This window comes from Balaenoptera acutorostrata, chromosome X (assembly GCF_949987535.1).
Source record: "Balaenoptera acutorostrata chromosome X, mBalAcu1.1, whole genome shotgun sequence".
NCBI classification, from domain to species: Eukaryota; Metazoa; Chordata; class Mammalia; order Artiodactyla; family Balaenopteridae; genus Balaenoptera; species Balaenoptera acutorostrata.
This window is the reverse complement of record NC_080085.1, coordinates 93284675-93299048: the sequence shown is the minus strand read 5'-3', so window position 1 is coordinate 93299048 and position 14374 is coordinate 93284675. Positions and strand designations below refer to the sequence as shown.

At 39.4% G+C, this 14374-nt stretch overlaps 1 protein-coding gene across 2 annotated transcripts in view; it reads right to left on the bottom strand.

Moving 5' to 3' along the window:
• Positions 1 to 12600, bottom strand: part of NRK (Nik related kinase) — a 143441-nt gene extending 130841 nt beyond the window's left edge. For both annotated transcript variants that reach the window (XM_057537526.1, XM_057537527.1), the window contains exons 1-2: positions 12296 to 12600; positions 5253 to 5318 (exon numbers count right to left, since the gene is read on the bottom strand). In XM_057537526.1, the coding sequence (XP_057393509.1) occupies positions 5253 to 5318; positions 12296 to 12352 (123 nt within the window). In that variant the 5' untranslated portion in view covers positions 12353 to 12600. The remainder of the gene's footprint in view (positions 1 to 5252; positions 5319 to 12295) is intronic.
• Positions 12601 to 14374: the final 1774 nt, after the last annotated feature.

Below are 14374 nucleotides of genomic sequence, written 5' to 3'. Positions count from 1 at the left end.
AAGAACATATAACATTACAGTCATTAGAAATATACAATTAAAAATATAGAGTAGAAAAGTACATCCAGTATCTCACTATTTTAACCATTTAATTCACCATTTTTCATGTGCAAGTTTTAACAGAACTGTAATAGAGTATACAAATAATATGCAATACTTTACTAAACATCATAAATATAGTTCTATGCTGCTAGATATCTTCATAAACATTGCTTTTCAGAGAAATAATATATTAACTGACTTAAGATAATTCACTTCATCTTATTTTTTACTATTTAGTATTTTGCTGAATTTGTCTTCCTACAAGTAATAGGAACAGTAATAATGATATCAGTAGCTATCTTTTAAAGATAGCTATCATGTGCCAAGTGCTTTATAGGCATTGTTTCTAAATTTTATAAAATCTTGCAAGGTAGGTATAATAAGGAAATTTATACTCAGAGGTTAAGTGACTTGCTCAAGGTCATAGCTAATTAATGGCCAGGTAAGCACTGAATTAGGTCTGTCTCATTCCAAAGCAGGTCCACTTTTCACCACAAAATGCCACCTTTCTGCTAAAATGAATATCTTTATGCTTTTTCTATATTTTTGTGTTTATCATAGATTTCCAGAAGCAGAATTATTGGTGTAAAGAGTATGAACATTTTAAAAGCATTTACTACATACTCAAGGTTGTTTTCCATGAAGGAGGTATTTATATAAAGTGCCACCATCCCAAAATTTTTACAGAAGGAAATAAATTTGAGGTAGAAAAAAGAGGTCACATCAATGAGTGACAAAGGAAAATCTGTCTAATGTAAATAAAGCATCTGTAATCATTCACCTTCTGTAACACAGAGGTTTCTAGTTTGAAGATCTGATGGTAGAAAGTGTCCTCTATCTCTGGATGTGAATAGGTACATATAAAAGTCTTAGGAATTATAAATGTGTACAGGACCTAGCATATAGTAGATGCTTCATGAAGATTCAGTTTGACATGGACTTCTGGCTCCTGATGAACATGTGGAAAGCTGGAAGGAGTGCCACCTCCACCCTAACAACAATCAAAACGTGAATAACCTATGAAATCATTAATTTTCTTGAGCCCAGAGAGAAGTCTCAAGGCAACCAGCTAGCCTGAAGTCTGAAAAAAGACAAGCACTTGCAGGGAGAGATGGGACATGAGCACTGGCTCACCTGTGGCTACAGAGGGAAGACAGGATCACATAGAAGCTGGTATAAAGAATTCTGCTGAACATGGTTGGACCTGGAGATTACCATACTAAGTGAAGTAAGTCAGACAGAGAAAGACAAATATCACATGATATCACTTATATGCAGAATCTAAAAAAAATGATACAAATGAACTTATCTATGAAAATGATACAAATGAACTTATTCACAAAACAGAAACAGACTCACAGACATAGAGAACGAACTTATGGTTACCAGTGGGGGAAGTGTGGAGGGGAGGGACAGATTGGGAGTTTGGGATTGACATGTACACACTGCTATATTTAAAATAGATAACCAACAAGGACCTACTGTATAGCACAGGGAACACTGTTCAATATTCTGAAGTAACCTAAATGGGAAAATAATTTTAAAAAGAATAGCTACGTGTATATGTATAACTGAATCACTTTGCTGTACACCTGAGACTAACACAACATTGTTGATCAACTATGTTTCAATAAAAAATAAAAATTAAAAAAAAGAATTCTGCTGAAGTTTTAATGAACTGCTAAAGGCCAAGTATGGGCTAGCATAAGAGTACAGTACTCTCATGAGCCACAGATACAAGAGGAATATATACACAGTCATAAGCTTTTCTCCACAGATTTATGGTACTGACCTGATGGAGAGAAGAAGCCCTTGCAGTAGGAAAAGCGTGAAACCATATGCAATTTCTCTACCCACCCCCCATGGAATAAAAGCCCTAAGCCTTAGGGGAAGGGCATCAAACCCTATTCCCCGCAGGTTGCAGAGGAAGACCTGATATAGCTGGGGGAAATGTAAAAAAAAAATAATTCACTCCTCTATTTCTGGGGGTAGCACAGGAATTAGTCCTGGGTCCAAAACATTTAGGATGTCTTACCACTAATAGAGGGGCAGGGTAAGTAAGAAAGTCTCACTCTCATGACCTAGAAGCACAGTATCTGCCTAAGACCGGGGTTGAATCAAGAAAACAGAGAACTCCTCCCTGCCCCACACCATCAGGCTAACAAGCACTTAAAGAAGCGATAGCAGTATACCACTAGGGGAGGCAGGAGAGCATTGAGCGAGAATCTTTGAAGCAGAGAAGCACAAGGAAGAACTAAAGCTCATATCCCAGAAGCTCAGAGAAACCCAAGGATGGTAAATACCCCACCAAACACACACACACACACACACACACACACACACACACACACACACACACACAATAAAAACAAAACCCCTAGACATTTCATATTTAAACTGCTGAAAAACAAAGATAAGGAGAAAAATCTTAAAGGCAGCCAGAAGATAGAAGGAGGAACGAAGATGACAGCAGACTTCAGAAACTATGCAAGCCAGAAGACAATAGAGTGTTATCTTTAAAGTGCTGAAAGAAAATACAGTAACTGTCAACCCCAAATTCTATGTCCAGTGTAAATATCTTTTAAAAATGAAGGAGAAATAAGGACTTCTCACGCAAAAGCAGAGACTTCATTACCAGAAGCCCTGCACTATAAGAAATGTTAGAGGAAGTTCTTCAGGCTTAAAGAGTATCATACCCAGATAGAAACTTGGATTTACCCAACGAAATGAAGATTCCAGAAATAGCTCAAATGAGTATAAATATAAATTTTTCTTCTTTTTAAATTGCTCTAAAAGATAACTGACTAAAGAAAAAGTAGTAGTATTGAGTAGAGGGAAAAAAGTAGTAGTAGTGTAGGTTCCTATCATACGTAAGAGCAAAATGTATAACAACCATAAGCATAGTACACAAACTAGGACACCACACAGTGAAGTGGTAGAATATTACTTGAAGGTATACTGTGTAATTTAAGATGTATATTGAAACATCTTGATTGTGGTGGTAGTTACATGACTGGACATGTTTGTCCAAACTCATAAAATTCTACACTTAAAAGGATGAATTTACCAAGTGTAAACTATACCTAAATAAGCCCTAGTTTATTTATTTTTTTAAAGATTTTTTTGATGTGGACCATTTTAAAAGTCTTTATTGAATTTGTTACAATATTGCTTCTGTTTTCTGTTTTGGTTGTTTTTGGCCACGAGGCATGTGGGATCTTAGCTCCCCAAACAGGGATCGAATCCACACCCCCTGCATTGGAAGGCGAAGTCCTAACCACTGGACTGCCAGGGAAGTCCCCTAAGCCCTAGTTTTTTAAAAAAGAGAATTATCATGCACAACTCACCTTTTTACCCTCTTGACTTTTCTTCTTCTTATGGCATCACAATTCTGATGACTGCTGATGAGAAACCATCTTTTTGTGTTATCTAGCCTTACCTTTGCTTTTTGCCTTACATAACTGAGGTTTTTATTCCTAATATCTGATGGTGGAGAGAGCTCTATACCTTCAAATCAAGCCAAGTATACACACACACACACACACACACACACACACATGCACACACACACTTAAATACACACCCCTCAGGAATTAAAATGTACGTGGAGCCATGGAGATTATAAATGTGCCATAAAGAAGAGAAACTTCTATGTATAAGATGTAGGTATCTATGCACAAAGTGGCAAAATTTGCTTAGATCACACAAATGTTAACTAATCATTTAGTCTGGAATGCAATTGAAGTAACAGAAACAATATATTTGTGTCTGTATCACATTTCCATCTATAGCTTATTGTTTCTGTTAATAGGTCAGGTCAAAACGGCTTGAAAAAACTTTTGTCATGAATATTGACACTCTCTCTGTTCCTTATACTCACCAAGGTTCTTTCTGCTTTTAGGATCCTTCCACAATGCTATTTCTACTACTCAATGTCTGTGCTTTAGGCACATTTGCACAACTTTTAAAGATCTCCCCACCCTACCTGCGTAGATGAATTTTAAAAAGAAGCTACTTCTGGGCAGATGCAGCCTTAAGGTTACAAGGTTTGGCAGGCAGAGGGCACCTTTGTCTGAACTAGAAAGAAGCCCCTTCCACTGGACCCATTTCAAGACACTTCTACACACCCATATGTAGAGGACCTGTGGTCAGTCGACAGTAAGGATCAGCCTAGGGACAGTGATCTGGTTTTTGAGGGACATTCCTGGGGAAGAGGAACCCTGCATTTGTACATAACATTATACAAGATTGAGAATATGTCTATTCACCATATTAGAGAGCGGGGGAAGGGCACCTTATCAAGGTGATAGGGCCACTAAAGCACCCCCCCATCTCCAATCCAGCCCTTACTACTGCCCCTGCTCTACCTAGAATGAATCAACATCATCCTCTACAACCATACCTTTGCTTGGTTATCTCATATTTGTCCTCCTGATGTCATTTTAACAGTGATTCCCCCAGGGAGACTGACCTTTCAATCTAAATTAAGCCCCCCTGTCCTTTACTTTTACATCACTAGGAATTTTCTTACAGAAATATATTACAATTGCAATTATATAGTTATTCATGTGCTTACTTATATATTTGCCTCCTCCAAGCCCCCACGCACCCACACACAAATACACACATTTAATCACTTACATATTTCTAGACCATAAACCCTGGAAGAGTAGGGACTATCTGTTTTGTTCACCACTTAAGACTATCACAGTGCCTGGCATATATTTTGTGCTTAATAAATATCATTAAACAAATGCAGAGATTTTCTTGTTAGATTATTTTGGAAGCTATCATATACATGTGCACATTCATATACATAGTATGATATAGAATGCTATGGAAACTTTTTGTAACATTCAGCTTAAAAGTTGAATGTCAGTAATTAGAATGGTATGGACATCTAATATCAAACAAGTGATATTTTTATTTGGGTACATATTATTTGAATTAGCTCTCTTTTCCTTTAGTGATTTATTAATTTTCTGCTAATAATGTTTAGATCTTATGTTTTGTTGGTTGGTTCACTATAGCTTTCCAATCCATTTTTTTGTAATAATTCTCACAATTGTCACTGAGCTATCTTAATTTGATTGTTCTCTCAAAGTGAAATGTATTTTGGCATTATTTGATTTGCAGTGTAGGGTTTCAACTTAGCAATCACTGTCGTTATTAGAAAATGCAGAATGAATACCTAATGTAACTCCACTTACCAAATAGATTCTGCCATAAGTACCAAGGCCAATGGTTTTATCCAGTGAGAATATTCCAGTGGGATCCTGCAAAAATGTAGGATAAAACTTTTCAATTTTCTTGGAAAAACAGCCAAGCATTAAATTATCTAGAGTGGTATTTCTATTCTGCCTTGTTCCCTTAGAATTTCCATGGGAAGAACCTAAGTGTTATTTACCAAAAGAACAGCATTGTCACAATCTCCCTGGACTGAGTGTAGTCATTTATAAAAAAGAAGCAATGGTGTGAACATTAAGTAGTTGTATAATTATCATAAAACTGTAAAATGCATACAATTATGTCTAGTTGAGGCATATTCGTAAGTTAATTAGAAAGGCTATTAAAAGTAGAAATAAATTAATTTACTTGCAATTGAAATACTCTTTTGATATCCATCTTTTGAGTGCTAACCAGACAGGCAGAAAGTTTACCATATAGCAATGGTAATATTGAGTAGATATGTAATGATGAGTAGGTACTGGCTACAAAGTCTAGATTGTTTATATAATAGTAATTCTTAAGAAAGAATATTGCCTCTAAATATGAATAACAAAATAAGATCATGGCATTAAAAGAGCATCATTTTTTAAAAAAAACTAGACAATATAACATGTTTATCAGCAGATTCTTAAGGCTTCCATGTTTATCCTTAAACATTGTTTCCTTACCTTAAAATATGGATATTCATTTCTTGTTCACCACAAAACATGGTTTCTTGAATTTTATCACTATTTAAACTCTTACTCTAGCAGCTTATTTTGCTATTTTAGCAAAACAGATATGAAGTATGAGTAGATGCCAATTTATACACAAAGTAATAGGAGCATTGGCAAATTCTTGGAAATTCACATGCCTTATAGAAAGCACATTTTATATATACAAACTTTGTATAACCTTGTTTAAAAATATTTTTATCACTGTGACAAATATGAGCTAAACAGAAAAACTATTGAGCAAATGCAATGTATATAACTGAAATTATAGATTCCTTTAAACTGGTGTGATATTTGTGTAATCTAGCAAAAGTGTCATAGGAAAATGACACAGCTCTGGGATTACTTCAGTCAACAAGTATTCAACTGGACAGAGTCAGGAGACTGAAGTTATAGCTCCAGTTCTGCCATTAATTAACTATATGACTTTGTGTAAGTTATTTACTCTCTCTGGGACTCAGTTTTCACATATATAAAATAAAGGTGCTGTGTTAAGTGATTTCCTAGCTCTAAAATTCTTTAGAAAAAATCAGATTCTGACATTCTAAAATCCAGATGTTTCCAATGCATTGATATGACAATTGTTAGCTGCCTACTTTCTTAAAATTAGCATTAAAATCAATGTCACAATATGCACAGTATTACTGTAGGAAAATAGTTCAGGGAACATACTCCCAATGAAAATACAAAAATTTTTTTAAATGATAATTTTGAGGATTCAAGAAAACTAAAAATAGATTGTTATAGTGAACTTTGATAACAAGCATATCATTGCTGTTATAATTCATTGAAAAATTTATGGGAAAAAGCCAACAAAGAAGTTCCTAAGGTTTGGATTGAAGCGTTTATCAATTTAGCATATTTCTTTAAAGGAGATCTTTGAGGAATTTATATGAGACATTATTAATTCTGGAGAAACAGTCTCTGGTCATCTGTCAAAAGAATCAAATATGTTAGCTGATTCCTATCAGTAAACCATTCTTTGTTATAGTTGAGGCTGCATTTTAGCTAAAAACAAACAAACAAACAAACAAACAAACCCGATACCATATATCAGAGAATTACTGCATTATCTGAACAAGTTTATTTCCAAATCTTTGAGCACGGTCTTTAATTTCTGTAATCCTTTTTCTAGCCCTCAATAATGTAAGTACCTTACTCATATTTGAACCCAGGTATTTACATACTTAAAAAAGACACCAAGGAAACGAACGGGACAATAAAATGCCGGTGGAATTCTTGGAGGCCTTATTTTATCTATATTCATGTTGTTTGGAAAATTTTTCCTGCTCACAAATGACCAAAACATCTTAATTCTCCTCATGCTCACATTTAATAATAAAAGGTTTTAAAAACTTTTTTTCTGTTCTTAAAGGCAGCTCATTTTGGTATTCATCTAAGACTATTTTTTTCATTAGTTTTATGCAATATTTTTTTGTTCCCATCTCCACACTAATCTCTTTCAAGACTAAATGATTGTCAAACTCGGCAAAAAGAGGAAGGGAACTATGCTAATTACTAGGGTAATATTACTCAATTTCGTGTATCAGATTTTCCACTGAATTATAGTCAGAGAAAGCTTATTCTGGGCTCCCAAAGAAGGAAGTATTGAGAAGTCAACTTTTTTCGGTCACTGTGAAATTAAAGTCCTCACCAAGGGGGTCTCTATGATTACTTGGTCCTCTCCTCTGCCCTGCTACTCGGAGATAAGAAAACCAGAAGAGGAAAGATTTGTATATTTATGACTGCTATATCAATTTAGAGAATATTTGGTGGTTCAGTATGTTCCGGTGTTCCATTTGGTTAAAAGAATGGTCAGTTAACAAGAAACCTTAATTTGTGAAAGTTTTTTTCAAAAGATATTACTAAAAGTCTAAGTTTTAAAACATTTTTGAACCATAAAATGTTGGGCAAATACTCTATACTTCGTTATATTTTTCTATGTATCTAAATTAACTCTTGCAATGTAAAAGTCCTAGTCTGCCCCCTGAAATCCTGAATTTGGGGAGTTGTTTCTGTCTTCGGAATTCAAGAAGAGGGGGGAAAATGGGAACCTTGATGGGTAATTTTATTAAAGGCAGGGGGTTGGGGGTAACAGGAAGAAAAAGAACCACTAGAAGGCAGTGTTTGCTGGCCATGGAAGAGATGCAAAAGCAAAGGCTGATCTACAGGACCAAATACAGCAGCAATAAAGAACAAAGTGGAAATGATAAATGGTCATCATAGGTAGCAATACATTTCAGATTTAGGGCAGTAAAAGAGAATCATAGAACACATTCCAGTAGTTAGACAGCTAAAGGAAGAAAAGAGGTTGCACAGTACCTAGAAGAAATAGCAGAGGCTACTGTTCTTTTGTTTTAAATATTAGAAAATGTGATTTTATGAAAATAGTTTATGGAGAGAGAACCTGAAAATGGCAGATAAAACAAAATAAGTGTAAGAGTAAGTTTCAGAGATATTTGGAGGAATGGGCTTCACAATTCAAGTAGAAAATTTAAAAAGGACAATCTCTTCCTTTAGACTAGTGTTTCTCAAACTGTGGACTGCATAGACTCTCCTTACATGAGACTCATCTGGAGAATCTTGTTTAAAATACAGATTCCTTGTCCCAACCATGGAATTATGAAACCAGAATTTCTGTGGATGGGTCTCAAGATCCAAGATCATTCTTGGGCACTGTTCTGGTGCATTAACATAAAACCCACTGCTCTAGATGTTGAGGGGAAAAAGACTGAGAAAACTGATTGAAGTACAATGTCATTTTGAGGTGATGCTCTAGAATACCTAATGGAGGATATGCTGAATATTTCAATCCTTGTGGACTAGAAGGTAAAACTGATTCAAAATAGGGGGCTAAGGGACTTGAGAAAGTGAAAGTTTCTCATGACTGAGTGTGGAAAGCAGGCTTGGTCTGGGTGGTGGAAGACTGGGAGAGCTGGCAGTTATATTTAAATATAAACGTAATGTAATTCAAATATAGTTTTTTGGATCATGTACTATTTCAGATCACCTCTGCCACTACTGTCCTCCAGGCCTGTCTAATCCTGACCCCAATATAGATTAGGACTACACACGGCAGTGTCAAATACCAAGGCCAGAGTTGTGAGGAATGTCATTACCATACTGGGCACAGAAGGCAAAGGGGACTATCATAGTGAAAGACATGCCAGATTTGGAGATGAAGAAATAGTTTCCAGTCCAAAGGATTGAGTGACATATGCATAGTAGGGAAAAAAACTTACATATATATATATATATCTCCCCAGGTATTGCTGCTGGCAGACAATGTGCAACACACACAGATTTTATATATATATATATACACATATATATATATGTATATATATATATATGGTTTTGCTGTTCTCTTTTTCAAAAGGGAAGCACAAACCATGAATCTCTGTACTTTCTTTTCTGTTTTGTCACCTATAGGAAATGTTTATTAAATAGTAAGTCAGGAAAAATGGAAAAATGACAGTAACCCATTAATTAACAAAGAAAATGTAGCTTACCCACCTGTCAGTCTCTGGTTATTATGTTTACTCTTTTATTTTATGTCTTTAACTTTAGGGAGTTATGCAAAAAAGAAAGTACAATTCTCTCTCCCCTCTCCCTGCTTCCCCAGCTTTCACTATTGCTTAATATTTTAGGTCTTAAAAGATATCTATCTAATAACAAAAATGCCAAATAACCTTCTACTACTTTCTTTAAATCACAATTTGCACATCCAGCTTGGCCTCTCTCAAAGGTCCTTGTCTTGTGGTCATTTAGCTGGCCAGCCCTAGAACGGACATAATATATCAATCTTAAACTATACTCGTATTTAATCATTCTATACTCTTCAAGATTCTTTTTGTGCTCAATGTGAAACTCCAAAGTCTGAATCCCCCCTCATTATCTGGCTGTTGCCAAGTTGGTATACTTGGTGTTGACAGATGCCAACTTTCTGACCTCATATGTATCCTATTGAGGATAATTATCACAAGGGATCTCACCATATGCAGGTTTCTTTGCTTGCTTTATCATCTCTACTTTGCATCAAAATGCAAACTTCCAAACAGATAACTTAGATATCTCTTGACCTTTTCATTTACTCTTATTTCTTCAGCAACTTAGGAAATAAGTCAAATGCAAAGAAATCCAAAATCACTAATCTATACCTCAGTGACCAAAACAACAGTGAATGTTTTGAATCTCTAAAAATTTGATGTAAAAAAAAAAAAATTCTAAAGGGGGGGTGCTCTTCTTCCACTTGATTTCTTAGGGTTTAGACCCTGATGGATGTTCAGGAAGAGGGGAAACTTATGCATAATTTGCTCACATGGTGAAGCTCTCCATGATGTAAAATATCTCCTATGTAATAGAAATTTAGAAATTGTTAGACGTTGAGGACTTTACGAGACTTTCATGAAGTCTGTAAAATGAGGCCAAACATCATTGCCCTGAAATTTTGTCTTCTTCCTATCCCTATATTAAAAACTAACCTCATCTTTCTCCCCTCCACACCCCCACCAACCCCCAGAAAACTATTTCAGTGAACTGCAATGTAAAGATTGTAGCCTTTCCCCTTATCTTCTTGGCTCTCACCAAGTTCTCATGTCCAGGGCCATGACCGGGTCAGTTAGTCTGGGCCATTTCCCCCCATTTTTTTTTTTTTTTTGCAGTGCAGCAATCAAACCTTTTCTCCTTGCTTTTGGAATTCCTTGTTCTATCATTTCTAGGAGGTCTTTCCCATTCCTCCCTTCAGTCAATTTAAAAAAGAGTTTATTTCAGTTTGCCTACGTGTGGTTTCCATATTTGCCCTAGTTTTTTTTTTTTTTTCTCTTTCCCCCACCGTACACAGAGAATGTTGGAGGAGGGTAACATTTCATTCATTGGTTTTACACTTGGGAGCAAATCTAGTCAGAATATGAAAGTGCTGTTCAGAAAGGAAACCACCAATTGAGGCCTCCATATTCCAGAAATCTCATGTATACACTGAGTGGAAAAATATTTAACTTTTAAAAATTCTGTGACTTTATTTTATGAAGCTGCATCAATAACCACAGTGCTGATTATCTGTAATTCAACACGTTTACATTGAGGCTCCTTTAAAAAAAAGGCTGAGAACAATTTGCTAAAATGTTACCCATGTGCATCACCTCCTCCTCCACATTGTTTTAGTGTAAAATTATATAGGTGAGGCTTGGGGAATGCCCCATTTTTGAGGGGGACAGGTGTCTGCCATCATCAGGAAGACAATATTTAAATGTAAATATGTATAAAATTAAGGCACTGCTACTTTGAATAGTTCCATAACCTCAAGGTTAATATTTAGCTTTTCCCAAAGCAAGCAGGCCACTGCCCTGTACTACAGTTGCCTGGTGATCATTCCAGCACGGTGCATGCTTATTCCCTTTAGAGAGTCCAGGGGCCCTTTGCATTCAAGAGAGGGTGCGAGTGAAATGCCAATCTAAAAAGGGAACTTGAAAAACGGATTTGGGTGGGATCCAATATCTGCCAGAAACCAGATGCCAATGAAATAAACGGTGCTACTAAAATAATAAGTCTACTAATAACGACGGCGATAATAACTCACCAATCAATTACAACTCTGGAGGAAAGCTGGGCATTTGGGAAAAGGAGAATCCGCAAACGAAAACCATGAGAAAAAGCTAAATCTGGTTAGCAAGTGAGCGCAATACATTTTTTTAAAAAAAATTGGGGTGTGCAGAATTCACTTCTTCCCCAAGCGGCGTCGAGTTCTTTAGCTCCGGCAATACTAAATCGGGACCAGTGCCCTGGCAGAGTAAAAAGGTTTTAGAAAGTGCTATTAGAAAGTGAGACTTCAACGCTTTAATTTTCTGGCTGTCACCTAGAAGGAAAGGTCACGCTGAGAGTGGGCATCTCTTCTGGCAAAAGAAGAAGCAAACGACGGGGCGGCGGGGTGACAGAGAGGCGTGCTTTCAGGAAGCCACGCGTCGTTGCGCTCTTTGGCCTCTCCTTGGGCCCCGCTAGGACAAGTACCCGAGCGCCGCCAGACCAAACGGGCCACATTTAGAAAAGATCCCGCTGTTTGTAGCCCGCACCAACCTACTGCCACCTCTTCCCACCATCCCTCTTCCCCCGGCCCTTTGCCTTTCCGTGAGTTTGGAGCAACCCGGGTGCCCAGGGGGCGCCTTTCCCGCAAGCCCACTCCCGGGGTCCCCTCCTGCAGTCGCGGTCTCATCGAAGTCCTGGCCTAGCCAGGCTTTCGGACGTCTGTCCCCTCCATCGATGCTCAGAACTCGCAGAAGAGAGCACTTCGGGGGTGACGGGCGTCCTCTACTCACCGGCAAGTGGCCCAGATCCGTGACCTCCTTGTCCCTCCAACCCCCAGGTCCCGCCATGGCTTCGAGCGGAACCGGAGCGGGCGACTGAGTTAGGCACGCTCGGGGAGTCTGAGGTGAAAGCGGACAGAAGTCGAAGGAGGAGAAGGGAAGGGGAAGGGCCGGGGAAAGCAACGGGGACCAGGGTTTGCGGCGTGGGAGAAAGAGGAGGGGAAAGTGGAGGGAAAAGAGCGAGGAGTGGAGGGAAGCCGGAGTTTGAGAGGCGGGAAAACGAGTCTGGCTAAGGCGAGAGAAGAGTCTGAGCGTCCGTCCCGGAGACCAAGGAGTGAGAAGGGTGCTCCGAGGGCGAGAGCGCAGCGTCTGTCCCGGCAGGGTGCGCCTCTTTCAGGGTGGGGAGGGGGGCGGTGCAAGGAGGGGGCCCGGGAGCAGCTCGAAGGGGATTGGTGCAGCGTCACGTCGCCAGGTGGGCAGCCCCGCGGCGGGGAGGCGGGCGAGGGGGCCACTGGCCGAGAGAGGTGCTGAAGGACTATAACGGTTTGCGAGCCGGCCCCCGGCGCCCGCCCCCTCCCACGTCCACCGCTGAGCCCGCCGCCCCCGCCCCCGCTGGCGAGTGTTCCACAGGAAACTTTTTCGAGGCAGCTGCCAGCCCCGGAAAACCGGTCCCGCTCCGCGCCGCTCCCAGTCTGGGCCCCACAGCTCTGCCGCAGTCCAAACAGCCCGCGCCCTCACCTCTCCACGAAACACTTCTGACTTTTCTAGTTGTCTATTTTCTCTTTCTGCTCCTCTAATTTTATTGCTCCATTTATTGCAAAGACCCATCAAGATAGATAAGGAAATGACTTACCACTGGGTTAGGGATCAGACCTAGGCGAGCCCCTGTGCGGGCGGGGCAGGGAGAAAACACCAAGTGCGCCGCAGGGCTACCACAGCTTGGTCTTCGAAGCCACTAGCCTAGGGCAGCGCAGCGTGGACAGGGCCGCTGCGAAGTCCCCTCGAGGGGGTCTACATCTCTTCTAGCCCCGGGCTGGTTGGTACTAGGCCCGGGCTGCCCAGTCGGAACCGCACCTGTTCACAGGTGCTGGGAGTTAAGAGAGACTGAGTCTCAGAAGCCCTGGTTACCCCGGGTCCTAAGTTTGCAGTGCGCCGCAAAGCTCAGAGAAAGTTCCTGCGTCCTTCCCAGTCTCCAGCTCTTGGGCCGGGTTTCATTCATTCGCTCCTTTGTTGCAGAACATTTCCGGGTGCCCAGGCTGTTCGCCTCCGTTTCCCCACAAAGCGCAGGAGGTCCGATACACGGTTTAAAAGAATCTGACAGAGGCGATTTAACCTTGAGAGGTAAGGCACCTCTCGAAGAGTTTATGGGAAAGGGAGTCGGTGTGTACAATTAACCGCATTCTAAGCTCTTGCACTGCAAAGAACACTTTAGAAAACGTCCCAAGGCTGCTTACTTTCCCTTGAGCTCATCGACTGCATTCGCGCACCCGCACTCCGGAGTCAGAACGCGATGTGGGGGGTTTGTTTCCGGTTTCTTTCTTTTTTAAGTAAAAAATTTCCACCTCCACTAGGAAGATTTACAGGAATAATTCTTCCCACAGACCTGGAGCTCACCATTTCTGACCCAGGCTTCTAACTTTGTTATTATTTTCTTTATATATTGGTGGATTTTTTTTTATTTCGTGTCTGTTTCAACTTCCGAGTTTGACCCCTTTACATTCCTTAACCTCCGAGCCTCAGTGAGTTCTGTAATCGCCACAGTCTGAGGAACCCGGTCTCGCTAAATAAAGAAAATTCTCTGTGAACGGGTGCGGGAAAACCAACTACCGCCTCCCCCCAAAAAGAAGCTCGGATGTTCTGGATCGAATTTTCGTGTTAATTCAAATATGATGTAAACCAAGCAAATTTTATTTTCCAAGAATTCAAATCTTGACAACTCCACCGCACAAAATCTTGCCTTTTTAAAACACAGTTTAAGCATTCCTGAATGATCAGAAAAACTCTTCTAGATCTTGTTAAATATTAATCTGAAAATAACATTTCATAACTACAGCTGGGCAGGTGAGCTAATTAATAGAAAGTTACACTTTT